We start from the raw sequence: 27,959 nt of genomic DNA on the forward strand, positions 1-27,959 counted from the left end.
CAAAGATTAAATATACAATAATAATTGTATCTGCATTAACTGTACTCTGTTTAAAATAATTTATTTTATATTATTGTTAAATTAAACCACAAAAATATACATTATAACATTTATAATACAAAACCAATATTTAAAATTATCTACTTTCTAGCTATTTATAAAGTGATCAATGGAATTATAAAATATGGCTGTCATTTTTATTGAAGACAAATTCATTAGCTTAAAAGTGTGAAAAATGTTCTGTAATGACATAAAATGTTTTTAGAACATGTTTCAAAGATTGTTATCTTCAAATCAAGTAACTCATAAAAATTACATAGGTAATTAAAATGGTTAGTACAAAAATAATTAGTAAAATAATTTTTAAAAAAATTCTTAATATGAAAATAATAGTAAAATACAAAAAAAAAAAATGTTTCATCAAATAGAAGTAAAACACACAAATCGTCTAAGAATAAACTGTTGAGATCTATCACATAAATAGTTATACAATTTTTGTTTTCGTATATATACATATTGATTAATTTATAGTATAATTATCCCTTATATGGACCATAATAATTTAACAAGACTGTTGATGGTTAAATTGGTTTTAAATACAACAGGAGAATCAAAATAGCATTAGTGCAGCAAGTTTGCAGCCCAATAACATGAGAATATCGGACATGAGAAGACCTATTGTTGAAGCGGAATTTTTCTCAATAATTGGATTATTCAAAGCCGCAAAATCACCTACGTTATACCATACTGGTCTTCCCGACAACTCTTGTACAGGCCTAGAATTGTGTGTTAATTGTCCGTGTTTTGAACGCAATGTACGAAAAGCTTGAACCTGAAAAAAATCATAAACATAAATTAATTCAAACTGTGCTATGTAACCTATTACCTATAGCATATGATATAATGTAAACGGAGTATAAAGTTGTTAAAAGTGAATGAAAATAAATTTCTCACAGATTTTATACTCCATAGAATTGTACTATAATAATTTATACCTAATATAATATTTTTAAAGTAATAATATTATTTTAACAAGTACCTATAGAGTATAAATAATTTTAAATGAAATTTAAATTATAGTTTTATAATATCATATATATATTTATCTAAAAACCATTCTCTATTCATTCCTATTTCCTTTATTTCCTCAATTATAATTTTTAAGAATATATACATTTACAATATATTTTATTGTAGGCATTCGTTTAATTGAAAATCTTGAGTTCCATAAATTAGGACCCCCCTAAACTTAGAGAATTACTACTTCAACATTACAGTTGGTACTTGGTGCAGTTATAAGAGTGTTAAGAATTATAAAGTGAAATACAAAAATTTTGTATTAATCATAATCTAACATAATTAATTTAACCCTAGGTTCTTACCAAATAAATTAGAAATGTTTAAAGCTCATTTTTATTGTATACATTACAATAAAAATGAAATACATACCATTTTTATTTATACAATCTGATACAACATAATATTAAACTATAAGCATAAGAAAGTTGAGAGCCTTGATATATAATAAGACTCTCTAATAAATATAACTGAAATTATACATATAATATGATAATATGAAAAGCACACAAACTGAAGAGACCTATTAGAGGGTAGAGGGATTTTGTCAAATTTGAATATAGTTTTATAATTAATGTGGCATTTCTATCTACTAACTAAGTACTAATTAAGAATATAAATATAGTAATTAGGCATATAAAGTACTTGATTATGAGATAATTTAATAGGATGTTTGAAATCTATCCATTGAACGACTTCTAAACAAGGTGGTGTAGTTAAGGAACCCTTGTACGTGAAATAGTGTTCGGTAGATTCGGGTAACATGGATCTGATGGTGAATCCAACTGGTAAATGTGTTGATTGATCAGGCATATGTATTTGACTTAAGGAGTCGACGATTTCTGAGTACACGAGATTGTCCTCTTGGGTTATTTCAAAGAACATAGCTAAGACAACCAATCCGTCACTTTTTGTTAAGGCTACTTTGTCATCATCATAATCTGTGTTTGAAAATACCATATGCAATTCCATCGGGTAGCTATATAAAAACCACAAAATAATAAACATTTGAAAATTATATTAAATAGTTTAATATTAATATTCTTAGTATAATATATAATATTATTATTATAAATGTATGCATTAATTATACAAGAAAGCAACATAATTTATATATCTTATAGACTTATCTATATTAAAAAATATATATTTTGTTTTGTTTAAAATATAGTTTTTATGTTGTATTTTAATCTTGCATTTACTTAATTGTTCAACTACATACCTATGGTTGTTAATAAGGTCTTCACTACCCAATGAATCATTAACACCCCAATGGAAATGCAATTGAGTGAATTTGTAGGTTGGCGTCAGTGGACCTCCACTGATCATTACTTGTTGAGTATAATTCAATTGTATGACCACTGTAAAAATGTATTTTAAATAATTTATTATACATTTAATATAGTTTAAATTTTTACAAATTTTTAATTACAGGTAATAATGTATGTACCATATTATATTTTGTGAATTTATGACCTATATATGTCATAGGGCAACTACTATTAAAAATTTAAAAATATTCCACTGTCATCTGTCAATTCTATACTGAATGATTTTTAAGTATGTATTTATAGTGTCACAAGTTACACTTTTAAGTTACTCCAAAATACATATCGGAAAATGTAATTTAATTAAATAATAATTATTATATCATATACTTATAAACATAGAATAATAGTCAATTGTCTATAGCACTATTTTTTAAAATTAAAAAATTAGGTCTAATATTATTATAACAACTGGTATATTTTAATCTAATAATTTAAACAATTCAAGTATTAAAATTTGAGTAAATCTTTATTCTCTTTGGTAATATTTTTTCATATATTATGTATTAATAAGTAAGATATTATCTATGTTTTAAAAGTAAAATAATATACAAATAAAAAGAGGCTTAAATCTATGGTGTGTAGTTATTAATTTATAAAATCTTTAATTTTAATTTAAACAATGATTAATGATTTAACTATTTCATTTATAAAAATATCTTTAGGCATTCAATCTTTAATTTTATTATAAGAGGAGTTGAAAGTTATTTTAATATTTAATTATATTTAATTGGCTTTTAGAACAAAATGCTTAATTCAGAAGATATTGATGATACTTCGGTAGAAGAAATATTCGCTAAATATAAATCTGTATGTTAAACTAATTTAAATCAATAATTATAATGAAGACTAACATAATAATATAATACAATTTATACAATAATGACATATTAATGTTTTTTTATTTAACTGTTTATTTATTTTTTTAACTGACAGGTAATTTTTCATAAGATGCAGGATATTATTAAAAAAAAGAAGTATATATTGGAGTTAAAATCGAAAATTCATACTTCTGAAGAACAAAGAAACAAGTTACAAGAATACGTAAAAATGTTAAAAGATATGATCCATAAATCCAGTCACTTCTCAACATTGATCCCAAATTTGAACAGTGAGTTTTTAATTGAATACAGCCAGCGCCAGATTGGCAAGATATCGGCCTAACAGGTTTTGGAATTTGTAACATTTGATTACAGCTACAGCTACTGTACGGCTAAAATAATTCAAATCAATTATATTTTCTACCAATGTGTAAACTATTTATCACAAAAATAAAAAATAAATATGACCAAACACACAAAACCAACCCATATTTTGAGCGACCCACCGAGTTTTCCTCGGTAGTTCGCCTGACCAATCCGACCATGAATACAGCTTAAAATGTTTAAATACCTGTAGGTATATGATAATAAAATTTAAGTATATACATATCAATGTAATAAAATAAAAAAGTATTGATTTATGCGATGTTTTATTAAAATGAAAATTAGTTTTTGATATACATGTAAAATTTAGGTAAGTACACATATAATAAAATATAAAAATTTAAAATCTTTATGATCATTTTCTTAAAATAGGTAATTGTAAGACTAAAAAAAAAAATATGTTTTATAGGTATTGTATCAAAAATCTCATATTTTATTAATTATCGTAGATTAAAAAAATACCCATGGGTACTTTTGCAAGCATAATCTATCACACAAAAATTACATTTAAAACGAGTGGTAACTCAATTTTATTAATCATATAAAAATTTTGGTAGAAATTATAGATGTTACATTTCTAATGTTAAACTAGTACTTGAGTATGGTTTGGGAATTATAGCTTTATATAGCTTATAGTAGATTACGAATACTCTTGAATAAAATATAATTATTATTTGATATTTATAGATGCCATTGCTGAAGTGGAAAAATCAACATTAAATATTAAAAAGGTGTCTAATTTTATTAATTTATAATATCAAAGTACACTTCTTTTTTTATATATAAATAGTAAAAATACATTGTTTGAATAACTAAATTACATCATGTACATTATATTTTTGTTTTATTTTAAGGCTATTGCTGTTTTGGAAACCGAAAAAAAAATGGAAATAGAACCAAATAAAGCATATACAAAATTAGGTGAGTATGATGTTATCATGAAAAAAAAATATATAAAATAGTTGTAGATTAGGTATATTAATAAAATAATTATTTATTATAATTTTTATGTGAAGAAAATTTTTACTGTACTAAGATTATTTCAAAATAAATATTTTTATTTTTTTTGTGGTCGGTACTTTACTTGTAGGTAAAAATACCAGCCAAAGTATACTTTTTTAAATACTTAGGTAGGTACTACGTATAATAGAATATAATAGCAATAATGTTTTTCTTTGATTTTGATTATATTATATTTTTCTTTAGTATTGAGCATGAAAAAAATATTATCTGAATTATACAGTAAAAATGTTGATGTATTGATGCAAAAAGAAAATAGATTGCTTGAATTGAAGAATCAAATAAAAGAATTTAATGCTTCACATACTATATCTAAGGTAAAAATATATTTGTTGCTTCTGCAGAATCTTAAATTAATATAAATATATAAATATACCTATATCATAGGGCATAGGCGGACATTTGATTGAATTTTTAGGAGGGCTATAATAATCCAATATAAAGTAATCCCGCATCCCCAGTATAACATATTACCTTTTTTTGGAGGGGCTAAACCTATCCTAAGTATAAGTACCTAACCTATAAAATTAGGTAAATAATTTGAACACTATGTTTTATTTTCATTAGGAAAAACAGAAACTAGATTGTTATATAAAAGAATATGATTTGCTGAAAGCCAAAAATATGCATCTTAGAGAAATGATATCTTTAAACATTGAACAAAAAATTTAAAACGTTTATTATTTTAATCAACAGAAATACATAATATATTTAAAAAATAGTTCAAAAGTACATTAACAAATAAACAATAATTTTTAATATTGATAGTTTTATTACCAATATTTCATGTGTAAATCAATTATTTATTTTAATTAAGTATAATTATATTATACACGAAAGTCTAAGATGTGAACTATAATCATTACTTTTTGATATAATAATACTTGAAATTTTTTTACATTTAGTTTAGAATTCTATAGCCTATATAAAAATTATAATTTTACTTTTGTATAAGTAAATATATATTATAGAAATAAAATTTAACATTTTAATTTATGTTTGTTTTATATATATAATACATGTAGATAATTATTAATTACTTATTAGTTGTATGCTAATAAGATAGATATTATTAAACTCAAGCGTGAAAATTATTTAAATTATCTATAATACCTATGTATAAGTGCACTTTTAATCTTTATTCATAATATGTAGTTCAGTGTACATAGATCAGAATAGGTACAATTTAAAAACAGTTTAAAATGAGAAAATAAAGAAGACAAATGCAAATAATAATAATATATTATGTTACCTACCTAGTACCTATAATAATGGGACCATTTTAAGATTATATAAGATATATCTTAATATGATTATAATTCCATAATTATTTATAATTGTAATAGTTTATGCAGTTTATTTATTTACTGAGTTATATATTTACCCTATACAAGAAGCATTGAAAAACTTAAATCAATCAATACAATTATAAGTTTTATTATATATAATTTACAATAAGAGAGTTCATATATACTCCTTGAAATATAGTATAAAATATATTCCTGTAGGCTACTATGTTAGACCTTGACTAGATAATAAATACGTGTTCTTAATACCAGTAAATAGTAATACCTATATTATATTATATAAGTATGTATAATTTATATATTTATAATTATATTATACTACTATTTTATACTTTTATCCTTTAAACTAAGTTTGTAAGTTAGAATTAAAACTATTGGATAAAATTATACTTAAATAAAAAAAAATGAACTATCTAACAGATTTTGTTATTCAATTTGTGTTTTTTGTTTATTACCAATTAATTTTAAATAATTATAATTTTGATTTTTCTTTTATTGTACATCACAATACTACTAATGAATTTTCATTTCCTATTGGTTATTACCTAGCAAAATAATAACTACTTACATTTCTATTTCTAATTTTACACTAACTATAAATTAAGTTTCCTATTTTAAAATGTCTGTACACATGATATGTTCCACTACTGGGTCATTTTTATTGTTGGTTTGAAATTTTAAATAGAGTTTTGTATCACAGAGTAGAATCAATTGAAGCAGCATAGGTTATTTATTATTTATTATTTATCTTCTTATTTAGGTCGGTCTCTAAGTGTGTTTATTGAAATTTGAACATCACAAGTGACTAAAATTATGTTTATAACTTATAATCTCTGTTGGTAAGATAGAGTTAATGTTCTATTTGCAATTTGTTTATGTTAATTTCTTAATTTCATACTATAATTATACATGTAATTTTTACCATATAATAATTTAGCTAGAGTAGATATATTAGGTAGATAGTTAATTTATAAATTGTGATATATATATTTTATATTTTTATTGCTTGCTTTACTATAATATTTCTGTTTTTGGGTTTTATAAATTCTTTTTTAACTATACAGTAGTATGAATCATTTTTCATCATCTATTACATTTTGGTCAAGGTTCTATATAATTGTAATTATTTTGTTTTGTGTATATTTTTTTTTATGGTTTTAGCTATTCACAATTTTAAGTCAGAATTTATTTCAAATGTATTTTAAATGCATTTAGCAAAGGATAATGTATGTTGATGAAATACTAAAATATATGTCTCTCCAACAATTGTTAAGCCAATAATATATTAATTGACACACCTCTTGTTGTATCACATATGTGGATCATAATATAATATAGCTAATAATTATTTAACATATTGATTTATTATAAATGGTTTATCTTTTTCCAGAGCTTGTTTTGGATCCAACTAACATTTAACATTCTACATACCTTATTCTTATATTCTGTGTTCTTATTTACTATATACATATTTTATGCATAAATCTATTTAATCATCATGATTTAAATAAGTAATCATTTAATCAGAAAGTTTATTGATATTAGATTTATTTGGTTATAACTCATAACTCATAACTGTGTACCTACACAATAATAATATGGCATGCGATCATTTACAACAAAAACTTGTTCTTATTTAACTACAGACACTACAGCTATTAATATAATAACACTTATACAATATATTATATGTACTTTTGTAGGCATGTATATTATAAATATTGTCATACACAAACTAGTAAGTGGTTTTTAATTTATTTATTACGAAAAATAATAATGAATATAATAATTTAAAAACTAAAATAAACAAATGATAATTTGTATACCTCTATGGTTCTAGTGTTCTTACATATAATAATTGCATGAGGTATTGTAATAGCATAAATTAAGTTATTTTCCTAATAAAGCGTATCAGTATTGTATTAAATAAATATATATTTATGATTTTTTTAGAAAAGTGTACATATTGTTTTGTTATAGAAATTGTTTCATTGCTTTATCTTTATCATGACATATTCACAAAAACTACAGTTGTAAACTTGTAAGTATGTACATGTAAATAATTAAACCAACAGTTTAAAAAAGGGTAGAATATTTTCACTATCTATTGAATGTTGTGGTTTTATGGAACTTGAGTAATTTAGTATTTTAAATGAATAGTATTGTTCTTATATGTCAACTTTATGTGTTAATATGTTACATAGTGCCATGTTTTCATATATTAGTATTTCATTGTTTATACTTTAACTATCATTGAACAATTTTATGTTTTATAATTAATTTGTGTTAAAAGTAAGTATAAAGGTATATAATAAATAAATCAATATTACCTGTATGTCCATTATTTGTTATGTTTGCTCCAGTGGGAAGTTCATCAATATTGTGAAAACGTAAAAGTGGTAAATTTACTTTTGTTACAAGATTTTCTTCAATGTCGATTGGTGATTGATACTTTCCTGAGCATGTTTTATATTCTGTTGCCCAATGTAAAGGATCTAAAAAAAAGATATTTTATTTATAGCTTTTCAATTATAGAGAAAAGATTTGAATAAAAATTGCATTTCTTTTTGAAATATTGCTTTCAAAGTACAAAGTTCATTTCATACATCAGAGAATGAAAAAATGAAACCTTTTTTTGAATTTTTTGACATTTTTATACAAGAATGGATAAAATTTGATAAAAATTAGTTAAAATTCATTCTAAAAGAATAAAATAAACTATTATTTATTTTTCCTGGTCGTACTATTTATATAATAACAAAATAAATTTTTCCAATGTTATAAAAATATTGAAAATAAATATTATAATAAATATTATTAAAATTAATATATATTTTTATAAATATATTATTTTAGGTTAATTTTTGTTACGTTTTACAGCATTTAAATCCCTTCCTTAATGATGAAATTAAATATATGTAATTCAACTAAGTATACATTTTACAACTACTAAACAGATTATAATACAATATACTCAACTACTAACAATAATATATTCAATATTGTCTTAAATGTTCAATATGTTTCTACGTATATCTGATATTATGATATCTGTGGTATTCATCAAAAATATTTTTCGATTGCTATTAGAGTTGATTCTACTTTACATCTTTTGTTTGGTTGTCATTATTTTGATGAAAAATACTGTTTATCATACTTATAATTACTTAAAAATCATTAAAAATTAAATAGTTTACTAATATTTTTTTATTTTAAATATGTGATAGATACCTATTACCTAATACAATGATTTTATGGATTTAAAATACCTATCAATTTTATGGATTTATCAATGCTTTATTACTTTCAAATAATTTCTAAAATATATAATTAGATATTATTTTTATTGAATAATACATTATTTTTTTTCATATTACTTAAAAATAATTTTTATTTTATGTAAATATCAAATTACTTAGTAAAATTTTGATCATTGATACATTACAAAGTGTGGTTATAAATATGTTGTTACCAAAATTAGTCATTGTAAGGTTCTAAAAAAAAAAAATTCATTGTAAATTGAAAATAAATCTTCGACCAACCTTTAAAACAACTGTAGGGATATGGTAAAATTGATAGATAATAATATAAAATATTTAAAACCTAGTATCAGATTGTTAATAATATTTCTCTTAAAATAACTTAAGTGCTTAGCAATTAGCACCCCCCAAATTGTTTCGTGTTAATTTAGATTTAAATAGTAACAGGTATCTATACTCCGTAATCTTCAACACCCCCATTTTTTTATTGAAATTACGCCCTTGATGTTATTGTTCAAATAAAATTAATGTGATTAAATACTCATAAATAATAATAAAAATATAATGATATTAGGTAAAATATTATTTTTAAGAATTAAAAAATTTAATATATTTAATTATAAAAATATATTTTTGAGGTTTAATCAATTTCGACTTTACGTAATATATTATTATATATTATTCAGAATAGATATTTTTACAAAATATATTAATATATAATACGAATCAATCAATCAAAAATAAAATGAAAAAGTAATTGTAAAAATCATTTATGCTATTATAATAATCTTTTAAAATACGTATAACATAGGTACTTAGAATTTTGTTCTACACGCTGTACCCGAGTCCCCGGTATAATTATAAATTATTATTTTTATAATTTATTATAATAATTTTTATATTATTTATATACATATATATATACTAATATATGATTATTGTTTTTATATCAGCCTAAATATACCTAACGATTTTTATCATGGAACATATTTTTATTCAATTTGCAAGTTGTAACTTGATTGCGTTTAGGTAATATTTTATATGTTCCAATATCACTTATGAATCATGATGTGTGATTGGAGTGTTCATTAGGTATTTTAGATTTCTTACGTAAAGTATCTTAAAAATAAATACGTTAAGACTTAAAAATGGCATAAAATTGAATGTACCAAAAATGTAATATACTTTTAACATAATATAATGTAATATTAATCCAAACTGTAATTGAGAAATATTTAATATTTGGTTCATAGCATAGTATTTACCCAGGGCTCATTTATAAAGTAAATAATTAAAGTGATACATAATCTGTATGGTATTTATTCCAAGTATATTTCTTACATAAATTACGTAAGAACATGTACAAATCATATTATTTTATAACGAACTAACTGATGTATTTTGCGTTTTAATTAATATTTAGTTAAGCTAACGACTTTCATCTTGCCATCATTCAGCTTTATTTTATAAATTATACTATTGAACGCTGCATTTGTTAAACTATTTTTTATATATATAAACAATGCTATAATGCCTGTAATAAATGATAATTATAAAATTTATATGGATCTTATTAGTTTATAATTTAATTATATTGATATCAAAGACTAAGTAGTAAGTACTTATTCGTTAAAAAATTTTACCTTGACCTGAGAGTTTTAAAACTTGGAATTTGAACTATAAATTATGAATAATGTTATGAGTTTTAATTCTTACCGAGCTCTCCAGAATCGTAACCAAATGATTGTTCGCTTTCTCCAGGGCTTGGTAATCCGTATGCTAGACCTGTAATAAAAAAGTTGATATAATTTTTAACAATACATATTTATAGCGAATTTAAGTAATAATTTTTTTCTGGCAAAACTATTCTAGCGTAAAATAACAATAACATTTAAATACAAGTGGGCAATATTCATATAACATATGTTATCAAATAGGTAAACATATTTTAGAAGAGACTATTAATTCAGTTTCTACTAGAATTTATTTCAACATTTCAAATTGTAAAATATAAATAATCGTGTACGTGTTTTAATGATTAATACGTATGTTATACACACGTACTTTCCATGAAAAATTAAAATATACCTATTTACCTACAAATAATGCGTACGACACGACCTACCTTTATATTATTTTGATATGACTTTCACATTATTTAAAACTTGTATTAATTAAAGGAAACATAATAGTGTTTTTTAGTGTTCATTCAATGATTAGACATATTATCCTATAATTTTAAAACTCCCATTAAAATGTAATTAAAGTATATATCTCAATATTAAATACTTTCAAAAATACATTTTTATTATTATACATGATATTATAGGTATCTACTATTACATAAAAACATGTTTAATTGACGTAAGTGAAATTGAGTCGATAATCACTTTCAAAGAATATGAAAAATGAAATTTTTAATAAAAGTACGTTTGGAAATTGGTAAATAACTAAATTTGCAAACGACACTTCTAAGAAGATAGATATAAATATATAATTATTTAGCGCACGGGAGTGTTGAACTTTAAATTATACAGAACCAATTTAATAATTTATAATAGGAATATTTGTTAGTAGCGCTTGATGATGATATGATATGTTGATGAGTGGTCGTCATGAATATTGTATTATATATGTATTAGTACATACTTTTTCGAATTGTGCTCGTTAGTATAAATCAGATTTGAATGTTTATTGCATATATAGATGACATTATAAGCGACAAAGAATAAAAACATGCAATAAAAATATTATAGTCTGAGCGAGTAATTTTGATTTTTCAAAATGACCCTGTGTCGCTTTTTAAATGACATAGCTGTTATTTTATTTATTGATCGATCGCAATATGTGTGTATTATACACACGCACATATGATAGGCAAACATCACGGGGTTGAATTTGAATGAAAAAACGTGTAAAGTCATGTACAACGAGTTAGTGGGACAATGAAGTTAGCCAAGGCCCAAGGGCAACTATGTCGCAATCTTAGATCAAGAAAACAACAATGATTGATAGTTAAAGGATAGGTATTTACTATATATAATGGTATATAATGTATTATTTTACGGAGACAAACTCTTGCGACGTTGTTAGTGTACACATGCGTTTTTACGACCTGTATAAAATCATTAAAATCAATGACATTAATGTCAGAACTCTACAGGAAGTTGTTAGGATAATCAGCAAGAGTTACTGGACCATAAGTATTTATACATTTTACATTTTATTACAAATTAAAAAAAAAAAAATGATAAAATTGCGATTTATGATTGCCAAAATTTCGGTGTGCGATTTGGCACACCATCTCTTAACTATAAAGTGAATATAGATACCAACTTTTTTGACATTATAGATGATTTTATATCAGGTATATTTTATAAACCTAGCCTGATACACGATTACATTTTTGATGACTGATGACGTATTCCATAAATAAAAATTATAACTCGTAAATCATTATAGAAGTGAAATTTTAAATACAATTTAAAACAAATGCATATTTTATCTTTATAATTAGTTTTGTACCATGATAAATAACACATTTTTAATATAAGGTTAATATGGTATTAATAAATCTAATTAACATTAATGGTCAATAAAAAAAAAGAAAACTTAAATATCGACAATTATAGATATTCCTAACTTTTAGGTAAATATTTAAAGTTTAAGCAAAACCAATAATACCGGCTACCGAGACTCATTTATTTATTATAAAATAATAATAGACCTGCATATCAAATGTATTTACCTAATTACCTTAAATAAAACTTCCCCAAAAAATTTAAAATATATCGATGTATAAATATATATAATATATATTATATTTTGTTCCGGAACCAATTTTTAACGGGTTAAATACTTTGTTATTACCTAGGTAGGTATCATAACTACTAATTTAATTGTTATGTATTAACTAACTGTTAAACCAGCTGGAGGTGCATGAGTGGTTCAATAAAATATTATTGTCATTGACACTAATTATACACTAATAAACGATTTAATGATCCATTTAATGAACCACCAACTAAACACACACGGGAGAGAGTAATAGTTAGGTGATATACTTCCGGGTAATTGATACTACGGATAATTTTTTTTTTCTAATTATTAATATTTAAATAAAAGTTTTAATTTTAATTTCTGAGCGGTGCGATGAATGTATACATTTCACAAATATATTATGTTCACGTTGAGGGTGGTTTATGATATAAAATTGTATCTAGTTATAGTATAGTACCTAATACCTATTGGGAGATAAAAATTAAAAATGTATAGTAATTTTTCAAAATCCTCGGAAAAAACAAAATTAACTTTTGAAATGTTTTTGACAAAATTCATATTTTTGTTTTGTTTTTATTTAAAATATACAGTAGACATTTTTTTACCAAATATTTATATAAATATATTTTATACATGGTACAATTTTCAAATTTTTCAACTATATTTCGATTTATAATTTGAAATTAAGATTTATTTTAATTTTTATATCTAAATACCGATAATTTTTTGTTGCACTGTCAACATGTCACTTGAATATATTTTAATAGAAAGTTCCTTAATTCAACCTACCGAATTATTAATATTAAAGTCAATTACTATAATTGAAATACAAATAAATTATAAAAAACACTTAAAAAAATAGTTAAGCATATTTAGCTATAGAAGCTTTATTAAAATTATTCCAAAGGGGAAGGTATAATTAAAATTGCAGATTCCCTAACACCCCAGCATTTTATTACTTACACTAATTATTATTATTTTTATTATTTATTATTTATTTTATTGCTAGTTTAAAATGTAAAATTAAATTTATACACAAGCAGTAGTAAACTAGCATTGATTTTTACTGAGGTAAAACCTCGAGTTGAAATTCAAGAGTACAAAATACAAAAAATAAACATGAGACATTGAAGAGAAAAATACAAATTGATACAATTAAAAATAGGTTACAAAAAACAAATAAATATATATTAAATGTATAATTCTTGACTTGATTATGCTGTTTTTTTTTTAAACATTAGAATAAAATTAAGTGATAAATAGCAAAAATACAACTATAACTTTATAAATATAAGGGGGTCAGGGAGAGATAAAATACGCCACTAGCTGATAGACTAACCATCTTCATTTAGAATCATTTTTCGTATTCAATGATTTATCTTTGATTTAAATTTTAACAGATTCATTATTCATTACAGTGACTTGCTTAATAACGAGGTACATTCGACACAGCCTACTGTACAACAGAGCGATTATTGACTTTTCTCGTTTTAAAAATAAATTATCTATTAAAAGTTTATTTTTTAACGTCAAAATACATACTACTTCTTTATATTTTAATATTTGATCTTTAATTCAGGTGCTAAAATTTTTATTTTTTTATTTAAGGGAATGATAATTAAAATATATTATACAATAAAATAATTAAAATAATAATATTATTATTTAATAATAACATATTAAGTTGAAAGTTTAACAAATATACTTTATATGTTGGGATTAAAATACATAGTTCTTATCACTCAAGTACCTCTAGAGTCAATAATGAGTATTTCATGGATGATAATTAATAATTATAAAAATAATTTTACTAAATTTAAAATAATTAACTTTAATAACAATAACTAATAAGTTATAGCTGGATATATTATAAGTAATACCTACATTACTCAACCCTAGTGACTTAAGAAAAATAATTTATTTTATACATATTTAAATACTTAAATTTGATTTTACAATAGATATTAAACGTGAGAAATAAAATAATATATACAAAATATAGCAGGTACATTGGTAGTTTGTACTGAGTACATCTTATAATACAGTTTTTATAATTAATATAGGTACTTATAGGAATTCATACAACATTTTTAAATTAGGATAAAATTTAGTATTTAATGTATTTTTTTTAAATTCCATTTATATTGAGTTGCAATAAGTATACAATAATAATATTTCATAAAATAAATAGTATATTATTATTTTTCCATTTACAATATACATATATATATATATTATACACGGAAGCCACTCTATAGATTGGTATCATATAATTTTTCGAGATTAACATCAAATTTATATGTAAAAATATGGCATCAAATAGAAGCACAAGGCCTCGCCATCAAGAATATTTTCAATTAATTGCAATAAAAATTAGAGGTCATCGCACACCAAATAACGTATATAGAATGTACGAACACACGCACTGCACAGTACAGTTGCGTATCATCATATAACTGATATTATAGCAGAACGTGAGTAGGTCTTTTATATCCACATGTCCTATACTCTAATACACATTCGAATGGGTTTATTGTAAGATGAAAATCTAACTCATTGTGATTGAAAATATTTAACAGCATCACAATGGAAGTCCAATTGTCAAGCGTATATTATGCAGTGTGATATTTTCTCGAAATAACAAAGAAAATAATTCTGAAATGTATAACGTGCTAAAATGTACATCATAAAACCATTTAATTGTATAGTTTAGGCGTTAATATAACCATACTGGGTGAGCGTGTTCCAGTTTTTATGGTTACGGAATAGAGTATAGTGTATGACAGCAATAAGCAGCACAATCTCCTTTTATCCTGCATTATAGACTTGATAATTGCTTAAGAGAGGGGTATAATTTTTCTTATAATAAACTTATTAGAACTGGTAAGTTCTCTTTTGTCTCCTTTAAGGCATGTTCTTCGCTACTAAGGATTTTGCATATAATTTTGTTTATACAAATACAACAATTTAATCCTCAAGTATTTTCCAATTTACCTTGGAATTTGGGTGTGTGTAGTGAGACTGGTTATAATGAAGATTGAACAGTCAATAGTTTATAATTTAACTAATTAGTGCGTGAAAACTAATTTATTTTAAAATTCACGACTCACGTGTCATGAAAATATTTATTTTGCAAAAACTGGAAGTCTCTTGATTATACATAATACTTGGACATGAAAATAGAAAATAATTGAGGTAAATAGGATCTGTTCATATTATTATTATATTACATAATCAAATGGGATATTTAACTGAATTGAGAAAATTTTAAAAGTATGTAATATAAATAGAAAAAAAAAAAATAAATCCCTACCTAAAATGCCATATTTCTATGTTAAATTATTCCAACCAATTAACTACATAAACCTTCGAAGCACTATTATCCTGAAAAATTATTTAAACGGTATACATTTTAAGTTTTAAATTATTTTTTTATTGTTCCTATTTTTAAACAATGGATTAATATAATTGTGAATAATAAAATGCTAACTATCGTTATTTTAATAAAAATTATAAAAAATGTTGGAAATTTATCTAGAAAACAACGCTAAGTTTTGAATGATTTATTTTCATTATTATTTTTAATTTATAAATTAAGATTTTGATTTAAATAATTGAAAATTATTAGAATATTATATATAATATTATTAAGAATAAATATTGAACCTTAATAAAAAATAAAATAAGTAGACAATATATTTAATTGAAACAATTATGTACAGTTTCTTATGAAAATAATGCATTTTGTAAATATAGTATTATCAAAGTTAATGCGAATAATGATTATTATTTATTTCATATTATAGTTTATAATTATAGACTATATATAGTTATTAGTTATACTCATAGACCAGCCATGCCTGTATCACTAAAATTACTGAGATAAAGTACTCTCGAAAGTGACCATCACAAATCACAATGATGTTTATTTTTTTAAAATAAATAATAATTATTGGTGTATCGGTCATTTAGTCAGTTACTTATACAAGTGGTGAATGTCCTCAATCGTTGATCTGTTTTGAATTCATACTTTTTAGGGCTGGTATGTTATTATATCATCAATAAGGTCTATAATATTGCTTATAGATATATTTAATATGATTTAATCATGAATATTACGCGGAACTTTTACAATTTTATTAAGTGGAAAAAGCAACATTATTGTAGATTTTTATAATTCTTAGGTTAATAAAACGAAAATATTAACATTTAATATCTACGAATTAGGTAACTATCTACGTGGAAATCAAAAGCACCAAATAGTGCGACAGATTTTAATATAATTGATATAAATATGACAAAGACTGAAAGACTACTTATATCATTATTACATAGTCATCAATTCACCATACAACATAAAATGCATTTCCTTGCGGTACACTTTAATAGCGGATTTTTTAATTGCAGAATATTTTTTTCATCGAAACTATGTTTCTTATTGTTTAGAAAGCTATAGAAATTATAAAACTATTTGACTTTCTCTGTCTACTCCAAAACTTAGCATTGTATTAATTAGTTCTTGATGTTCTACTGCAGTGTTAGATTGTTTATCTAAGTTTTAAGTTATTGCTAAGATCACGGCTTTAATAGTGTAATATATCAAATACAATTTAAAAAAATACTATGTTATTAAAAATTACAAAATTATTTTTTCTTTATCTATAGTTGATAATTGATATAGGTACTATAGTTGTGGAATTTATATTATAGGATTAACACACTAACACGTCTTGTAAGTCGTAATTACAAATAGGTAACAATTATACATATTTTTTAAACCATAACTATTTAGAATTTAATCTGGCAGTTTTGAAAAAAAATGTTTAATGCCTAATTCCTTTAAAGGTAGGTTCTCTTAAAATGTACAACAATCATAGACATGTATCTAAACATTTTTATTACAATAGAGTTATAAGATAAATATAAGATTAAACATTATTTAATTGAATTACTAAAAAATTGTATTTCACCAATGAAAATTATTTATTATTATATTAAAATACCATTTTTTATTCCGAATAAATAATTCTTAAATTTACATTACATTTTATATTTTATTTAAAGTAACTAATAAATATAATAATTGAAGTTTGCAAATTTTTACTTATAGTTTTATTAATGTATTTATTCATGATAATGACAAACAATCTATATTCCATGGTAGAGACTGATTAATTACTAAATATATTTTTATAAATTTTATAAATTGAATATACATTATTAATATATAGTACAGTAAATATAAAATTATGTAAATAAAAATATAATATGTAAATGACCAAATATATATTGTCCAGTTCATAACCTTGATATTAGAGCTTAATCTTAATAATAATAATAGTTATTTATTTATTAAATTATTAAAATAGGTATATAATTTCTTATCAAATAGGTATATTATTTATTCTTAGTTATTATTATAATATCAACAAAATATGACACATTAGGTAGGTAAACATAGTATATACCTATCTACTAAACAATTTTTGAAATAAAGTTGAAATTTTTGTATTATTTTTTAAATGCAAAGCAAATATTTTTATAGTAGGTAAATACTAATTATGTATATAAATTTATTTACTGTATGTCTGTGTAAATATCTATGTTTCTTATTATGTACATGAATCATAAATCTTTGTAAACACGTTTTATTTAAATTAAAATACTTTTAGTATTTAATATTAATTTAATTATAGCAGTATGGTATTATATGAACATATTATTTTCAGATTTCACCTAACTTGTCATTAAGGCCACAGCATGTATTCATTGCAATTTATATTATTCTGCATTGTGTCAATAAAAACGATATTTACATAATCATTAATCATCATTCATTATTCTTTTATTTTTGTCAATGTCAACATTTTGAAAAATATTTTTGAGTTGATGTTAACAATGTTTATACCTATTCCCTAATCACTTGATACAACATGTTAAATAGATTAAAATATTTCTTGCAGAGTATATAATATGCAATAATTTGATAATAAAATAACAAATAAGTATAATTTATTATTTTTTAATTCATTGACCCAGTAAATACTAAATATTAATAAAATCTTTAATATTATAATTGTATTGAATTATTCGTAAAATTGTTAAAATTTCTATAAACATTTATGGTAAGCATTATTTAGAAATGAATGGTCAAGTACCTTAATGATAAACTTAAAAATTATTTTTTTATTTTGTATAAAAACAAAAAAAAATCATCAACAATTATAATATAGGTAACTAACACGTATAACGAGGTAGTTATCATAATAATTTTTTCGTAATATATAGATATGTTAAAATATATCATGTAATTAGTTTATGATTTGATTGAAATCATATAGTAGGTATGTCGTGCGCAACAATAAATTGTTAAATTGTCAATCCAAGTTACTCAATGTCATTATCAGCTATAGAACTGTACCTACATACATTCACTAGAACATTAAATCTGCCAAATATCCATGCACTATTATACATTAAATATTGGCAATAATTTTTTTCTTTTTAGAAACTGAATATACGAGACACACACTTAAAAATTCTAAAAATACAAAAATATGCAAAATTAGTTTTTAAATAAAATTAAAAATAGTAATTCAAATAAACCTTGATGGAGATTATATTTGTTATTCTAATTTATACAATTATACTATTTAAATTTTCAAGTATTGTTAGTGTCAAAGGTCACATTCAAAAGCAATTTATAATATATTTATCGGTACGTATTTTATTTATTTTTTTATTTTTATACATCGATAAGCGGGATTGACAACATTATCTAGAACCAATTTGTCTTCGGAAATAAAAATTAAAAAGTATTAGATACAATATTATAATAAATGTTCATAGACCAGAAACTAATCACTATAGATCAAATAAAAAAATATTTATATACTTATTATATATACATTTTAATTCGTCAAACATACTAACACCACATTTATTCTTTAGTAATGAATTTATTCAAATTTTAAATTTTAAATTTTTCAAGTACTTAAACTTCAGGATTGTATTGTTATTTAGATTTTTACATCATTTAAGGAGTGTTCTGGTACAAATTTATTTTTTTAAATTATAGTCAATACAAGTAATAATATTATTTAATATTTACTGTAAATTGTTAACTAGCTGAATTTTCGGAAAATGTTTGTGTATTTAAATCAAAATTTGAGCGAATAGTTTGTGAGTTTATTAAAATGTATATATTAAGGATAATAACCATTACTCATTAGATTATTTAACAAAAAATAAATTTATTTAATTTTGAATCTTTATTTATTGTGTGAATTTATATTAACTGATAAAAATAATGATAGCGCACTATACCTATTTGTTTTCTCTCTGACCCACCAACATCATAGCGAGTTTACGTTCAGTAGAACCAACCTTGAGTTGTGAGCTATAGTATTACAGTGAATAGCGAATTGACCACTTACCAAACTCAAAGTTAAAAGTTGTGTTTGTACGTTGGCTTTTTTACGATATTTCAATTTTTAGGCAAGATATAGTAGTATGCAAAATATCACGCTCAAAAAAATGATCAAAACTCGCTTTAAAATTGAAATATTGTAAAAATCTATAAGTACTAATACACATAATGTAAGTTTAATGATAGATCAATTTATTTTAATACTTATTAAAGCAAACATTTGTTTAACAAACGACTCAAAGTTGATTCTTCGGAAATTAAATTTGCTATGTTGCGCGTGGGTCGGAGATAGAAAACAAATTATACATTGACATCTTTTTAATATTAATTATTATAATTTTCAAATAATTTAGCACCCATATCTTCCATACCTATTATCCAAAGTACACAAAGTTAAATAACTTAAAAATTATTTGTTCAAATTTATATACATCAACATTTTCAAAAAATAAATTTGCTTATTATGAGTAATTTATCGAAAAAGAGCGATATTAAAAGAAAAATGAGTTAGTGTCACCCCAGAACTCTTTAAATAGTTTAAATGCATTCAATATTAGATTAAAAATAAAGTCATTACGTATACTTAAAAATTCCAAAAATCAGAATTTAAATAAATAAATTATAAAATTAAAAAATAGGGGTGCTCGCTGAATTATTCTATATAATATACAAGAATATATTTTGATATAAATATAGTCACATATTATGATGCTGTTTTTTTTTTTAAATACATAGGCGGACGTGAGGGAGGGCTTAGCCCCCAAAAATCGAAAGTAATATGTTATACTTGTGTATTGAAAGGGGGTGGGGATCACTTTACATTGAATTATTATACCTCCCCTAAAAATGCAATCAAATGTCAGTCTATGGTGATATGTAAATGTAATAAACACTAATGTACAACAAATTATGACTAAACTAAATTTTTAATTTACAAAAATCACCAAAAACATTTAAATGTCATTAATTTATATTAAATAGTCATGGTCATAACACTCATAACTCATAATAAATATCTATTTAAATTTGATTTAAGAAGGCAGGCGCAAAATATAGGCAATACAAATACATTTCAGGTGCTGATAAAGTACCTACATGTTTTTACAACTGACACAAATAAATATTGCATTTTAATGGATACAAATAATATAAATACAACTTTTTAAACTTAGCGGGAAGGAATAAAAAAAACAATAAGTGAACGTTATTTAAGGCGCTGCTGTGTTATATTTTTTTAGAGTATAAAAAGCCTAAAACATTGGCAACATTTAATGGAAACTTGCCATTCAGCAGAATGTATAGACTATGTAAAGAGAAATGTAAGCGACACTTTATACATTAAGCATTAACACATGCGACTTATTTTTTTTCGTTATTTAAGACAAGCATTAATTTAACACCGGTAAAATAAAAAAAGATGCAATTGTTGTTTTTAATTGTATTTAAATAATAAAATACAATTACGTAAATTGAAATTCTAGTAAAATATCATTGTTTTAAAATTTTATCGCGGAGTTATTTGTTAAGTATAAATACATAATGCTTATAGTAAATTTAAAACGCTATATTTGTATTACCATAAAATAATAATACAATTAAAATTAATAAGAACTAATTGTTCGTATTAGATAAATTTAAAAAGTTTCAGTTTTTTAATGATATGGTAAGGTATTATATTAAGTGATAGGTACATAATAATTTAAAATAATATTGGATAATCTATAGTATTAATATATGATATACCATTCATCTTTATAATTAATTTCCCAAGTATAATTTTTAAACTTATTCTTATTGAATATATATATTCGTATTATTATGATAGAATTATGAGTATACACATATTTTATTATATTATAAATCATAATGTTTGTATGTTATATAAGTATTTATATTATACAAGTAATAGCAACGTTTTATTAATTTAAATTTTAAAGTATAACATATAAATATTAAGTATACCAGTATACGTATATAACATTGCTGTTTATTTAATTGTGATTTCGTTTAAATTAGTAATGATAAAATTAATTACATGCATTTATTGGGTATTTATTTGCGTATTACATATTAATCATAAACTTACTCTTTGAACATTGATTGAGGTAATTGGCAATTCGATAGATCGATAATAATGATTTTTTTTTTTTATACTTTTCGAGTACCTACAGTTGAACTTTTTATTAATCATGGCACCTGGATAATGCGTTTGTTGTTTTAAATAAGCAAAACATTATTCTACAAAAAGTAAATGTATATATTGAAGATGAATTCATTTTGACAATCATGTGAAAAGAATTCCTTCTTAGTCCCACGTGGTATAAATGTTTTTTACTTTCTTTATTTTTAATCGAGTAAGTATGGTAATGAAAAAGTTAATTTTTAAAACTTCAAGAATTTTTGTTAACTAGGAAAATGATAAAAATGTAACTCAGTTGTAATGAGTAGGTGGATAATTAAGCTAGCTTTAACATAAAATATTAATGAGAGATCCAATATCACACCCAATCGGTATAACGATTTGAATCCACAAAAACGTCGGCGTAAACAGTCCCAAAATTTCTATTTTTTTTTTTTTAACTTTTATCCAGAACTATTACAGCTAAAAAGTTAGTTGATAGTTCATTAAAAAGGGATTATTAAATAGATACAAAATGTGAAATTAAAAATTTTCCAAGAAAATTATTTAATTTTTCACAATTAAAAAAATTGTTATTTTTTGCTAGATTTTCATTAAGCGGGGTAGATGATTACCGAAACTGGAGAACGGATTTTGTTATTTGGAGTCTTGTTAGATTCACATTGGCTAGGAAAAGTCTTATGATTATGAAGATTTTCAGAACTTGCAAGATTATGATGATCAATTTAAATAAATAAGTACCTACGTAAGTTATAGATTTTTATTTAATTCAAATAAACGTCTAACTGCAAATGCATTAATATGATGTGTAACATGTGAATTGTATTATTAAACAATTGATATTAATATAAATTATTGTTTCCGTGGCTATAAAAATGAAAAATAGGAATCGATTATATTGCATAAATTATATTATAACAGTGCGAAGGATAAAAAACACGTTTTTTCTTTCACGAGTCAACATTTTTGAAACCATTATACGCGGTAGTTCAGAATCGGGCGGAAGAAATTAAGAAAAAAATTCATAAAACACTAGTTAACCTCAACATTACACGCGTCGGTGGCAGCTTCGGCGTTCGTAATTTTGCATACCTTATCGACTATCGTAGCTTTGTACATAACATGAAAAAAAAAAAAAAACACTACCTATATACATCCCAATAATATAATAATAGCGTCTACAGGGAGCATATAACTACTTTATAATATTTGATGTGTTTTGTCTTAAGTAGAATAATCGCAGTAATAAAATCTCGGTATAATAATATTTTCTTAGGTTACGATTGTAAAAAATAATAATAATTAAATACGATATTAATATTAACCACCTGCCGGAAACAACCTAACCGGTCTCAGATATCCGGGACGCGACGGCCGCCTTATAATACATAATACTTTTAGTTGGTGAATAATAATAATATATAAATTACCAATACACATCGATAACAATGTCCACAAAGTCAGCGGATAACATCCATTAATTAATATTATTACTTTTATATATTGTGATGCAAATTATTATTTGCCGGTGACTATTCCGGGACATTGGCGCTTGCAACGACTGTACGAAATAAACCACGGGCACATACATCGTGTATAAATTGGCGCGTGCGGGACGAACACAATATAATATGTATGTTGTCCTCGTGCCAATATAGTGTAATATTATGTATACAAACACAATTATTATTTATTATTATTATCATATATCGTAACGATACGGATCGCGTGTATTACATACGCCACCACTAGGTTTCTGTTTGGCTACAAACGACTGCGACATATGGGTACTTATCTGTACATAAAATACCGCATATTATGTACTTATAATTTAGTGCTATGCGATTTCTTGTGCACGGACAAGTGAAAGATCTTTGGGAAATGAAGCAAATTTCGTATTCGTGAGCCGGGGCCACGCTATAGAAACACACAAAGTAAAAACGTGTTTTGTTATTAAACCTTTTCCCTCCGATTGCGTTCAAAATTATACAATAATAATATGAGCTACGCTATCGACATAGAATACGTGTTGCGAAACATCCGCCGCGGCAGTGGCGCAGTGCACGATATATTACTAACTTGTACGACGCGTAGGTATTATTAATAATAAAGTATAAAGACGTAGGAAATAAATGGAATAAAATGAATCCGTTTTTATATTATAAATAAATTAAATTCATGAACGATGAGCACAATGGAACGGAAAACAACTGAATTCATAAAAACGATTTTTACTACCAGCTGATAATCGAATTTGTACGATTTGGTTTCCTGATAACGAATATTTTTATTTTTATATCACTGAAGTAATGACAAAAATAAAATTGTGTTAATCGCAAATATTACGTTGTACGTCATTTTAAATTTGCTTTCTTATTTACAGCTGTATATTCTTAGCAAAACAAAATTTGAAAATTTAATGAGTAGTAACGATGCATTCACTGTTACTGGGTTAAGGTTTAGCGTCAATTTATTTAAATTAATTTTTTTTAGTGTAAACACATATAATTCGATGTATGTATTATTATAGCGATTGAGCTATCCCATTTACGAAAGATTTTACAGCACCATAATATTTAAGAGCCATATGTATACATCGCCGGGGGGTCTGAATAACGATTTTATATCTACCTTGTATTTAATAATAGATTTCATCGTCAGTATTTATACTTATTGTTTTTTTTTTAGATGGAAAAATACCAGGTGAAAAACTAAATATTTAGATTTTATCGATGTTTGTTGTTTATTGTTTAAAATAAAAATAACAAGAAATAATAATATTATGGTTAAAATATACCAATTAATTGGTCAACTCAAACACAACAAAAACTTAAAGCAATTTATATTAGAATTTTTGAGGGATTTTTGTATTTATTTTAAGTGTACCTATATTTTATAATATAGTAATATAGATATTAATATTATCAATTTATATTGAAGTTTACGTATTTATTAATAAGTGGATACCGATCAGAGTATACGATACTACGACAAAAATTAAATGATTTATTTATTCTGTGAAAAGTACTATGTATTAAGATTACTTAACAAATTACAGAGGATTCAAATATTTTTGAATATCAATTAAAGTTGTGTACTTATCATATTTTTAAGTTTGACCTAGTTTTCGTAGTTCTGTTTAAGGTTTTAACCTCGTTTGTGCACATTTAGTTTACAAAAAAAATGGCAACCCCTTTTCAATTTCTAATTCGAAATAAATGGATTTCAAGCAATTATAATAATAAAACTATAAACTAACGAATGAATCATTATCAATACATTAATATATTACTAAAACCGCCGACAGCGTATAAAATACGCGCGTCTATTGTATAAGTAGCTGCACATGTGGTCGGCGGCTATAATGAAATGTCGTAGCACCAAATTTTTAAAATTTTTAAAGCAATTAAAACATGTTATGCATATTATAATACACGATTAACCATCACACGTTATATCGTGTAATGTGCGTAAAACAGTATATTATCATAATTAATCATTATTACTAATTTGCCAAAATATTAATTATTTGATAGTCGACACTAAATAGAGACTAATACATAAAATTTAATGTTTTAATATTTATTGTTATTATGTATATATTCAACACGGAACTTAATTTACTCAAAAAACAAGATTAATTATAGTTTATTTATGGATAAAATTGTTATTTTTATTACAAGTTATTATAAACAATACACCTCTTAACACAATGCGATTTGTCTGTTATTTGGTGTATTATTTAAATTAAAAAAATAATTATAAACAAAAATTACAATTTAAAAATACTATGTCTACCTATGTACATATTGTGATATTTAACGTTAAAAATTAAAATAAATATATTTTAGATAAATAAACTTAATTAGTCATACCCGTATCTATTATTTTCAAAATGTAATAAAATATTTTATATTACATAAAAAATAAATTTTCTTTTTAAATGTATAATGTATACCTCAAAATAATATCTTATGATATACAATTATACACGCGTATAATATTATAATACACATCGCGATACGGGAACAAAAATAATTAGAGTAACGTAATTATTTACGACAACCGTCTGTTACAAGATCCGTGACGTGACGATATTATAAGTTAAAACGATATTATCGTGCGTAACATTTCGATATATTTTTGGTGTACTATGTAGGTAAGTAGCCAGTTACATAGATACCTATCTGGCTATCTATAACTAAGCGGTATGCTTTTACGAAACGGCGTGCATTAGCTATAATATTATTATAGAGGGACGAAAATACACGATTGTATGTATATCATTGTTATCAAACGTGACGTAAATAAAAAAATAATAAAACCAAAACCGGAGTTATTTTCTTGGAACCTGTGACCGTATACCGACCATACAGTATTTGATAGTTGGCCGACATTATTATATTTTGCGGTTTGTCATTACTCCCATACCAGAATATAATATTGGGATTCGTTTGCAGAAAAAAAAAAAATACTCACACATGTCTGCTGCACGGAATTCCAGCGGGATCCGGGGGGGACTCGCCGCATCTGTCGTCTTATTGGTGACCCCGCGCACATATACCGCAACCTATATATGGCGTGCAACGCGTATTTTATTATTATATACATTATATTTATTGTCGTATGCTCGTCGTTTTTACGATGGGACGTCAAAGGGTTGAGATGAATAGACTGTTGGTGCGTTCGGATTTATTAGTTATTACTGATTAATCGTTAACATTATAACTTTGCGATCCCGTAACGATATAGTTCGTGTGTTATATTTAAATACCCCGCAACTAGCAGTCAATCGGTAGACACGTCGTGTCTCCGCTTCGAAATTATTGTGCTACTACAATATACTTAATATCACAACGTAAACTATGCATTTCACTTACCGGCGGTCCAGAGCACTGCAGCGATTTTGAAGAGCATTATAATAGTTTTCTTGTTGCTGGCCGATGACTACGATGATCGGACTCGGGAGATTAAACGACAACAATAGTGTTGTTACAATGCGGTGCAGTCGTTTTCTAAATTCCGGTTCCGTTTGATTTCTTACCGCGACTTGATGACGACGTGTAATGATAATAATATTATAACTGTGTATTTCTGTATTAATATAATACAATGGGCATTATATTATTTCGTGTAATATAAGTGACGGATACGACTAGGCGGACCACGCGGTACAAACGTACTGCAACTAGCGCAGAGTGCAGACACCAATAGTCTGTTTAAGTGTGAAGTAGTCCGGGAGCCGGGGAACCCAACTCGTGTCGTTGCACTGGAGCAAGTCTTCGCGTGCACGCGCCCCCTGGCGGTCGTCGTCAGAGTCGGTAGCGCGCGCGCGCGCGCTCCGTACTCCGTTATTGCAATAATAATAAATTATAAGTATAAATGTATAATTATTAATTATTATTCACTATAC

At 24.2% G+C, this 27,959-nt stretch overlaps 1 protein-coding gene across 1 annotated transcript; it reads right to left on the bottom strand.

Moving 5' to 3' along the window:
* Positions 1–68: 68 nt before the first annotated feature.
* On the bottom strand, positions 69–27,770 carry LOC113551632 (carbonic anhydrase 2-like). Its single transcript, XM_026953984.1, has 6 exons — positions 27,427–27,770; positions 10,914–10,982; positions 8,268–8,432; positions 2,300–2,438; positions 1,723–2,056; positions 69–832 (listed from the first exon to the last, which is right to left on the bottom strand). The coding sequence occupies exons 1-6, from the start codon at positions 27,461–27,463 to the stop codon at positions 611–613; spliced, it is 966 nt and encodes a 321-aa protein (XP_026809785.1). The 5' UTR covers positions 27,464–27,770; the 3' UTR covers positions 69–610.
* Positions 27,771–27,959: the final 189 nt, after the last annotated feature.

Source organism: Rhopalosiphum maidis, chromosome 2 (assembly GCF_003676215.2).
Source record: "Rhopalosiphum maidis isolate BTI-1 chromosome 2, ASM367621v3, whole genome shotgun sequence".
NCBI lineage: Eukaryota > Metazoa > Arthropoda > Insecta > Hemiptera > Aphididae > Rhopalosiphum > Rhopalosiphum maidis.

What these genes read in the sequence shown, in the direction of transcription:
- LOC113551632 (XM_026953984.1), bottom strand. Translation starts at nt 27,463, where the DNA reads ATGCTCTTCAAAATCGCTGCAGTGCTCTGGACCGCCG. An exon ending in TGCAGTGCTCTGGACCGCCG is followed by an intron (nt 10,983 to 27,426) that starts GTAAGTGAAATG and finishes TTTTTATTACAG; the next exon opens with GTCTAGCATACGGATTACCA. An exon ending in GACCTTATTAACAACCATAG is followed by an intron (nt 2,057 to 2,299) that starts GTATGTAGTTGA and finishes GTTTTTATATAG; the next exon opens with CTACCCGATGGAATTGCATA.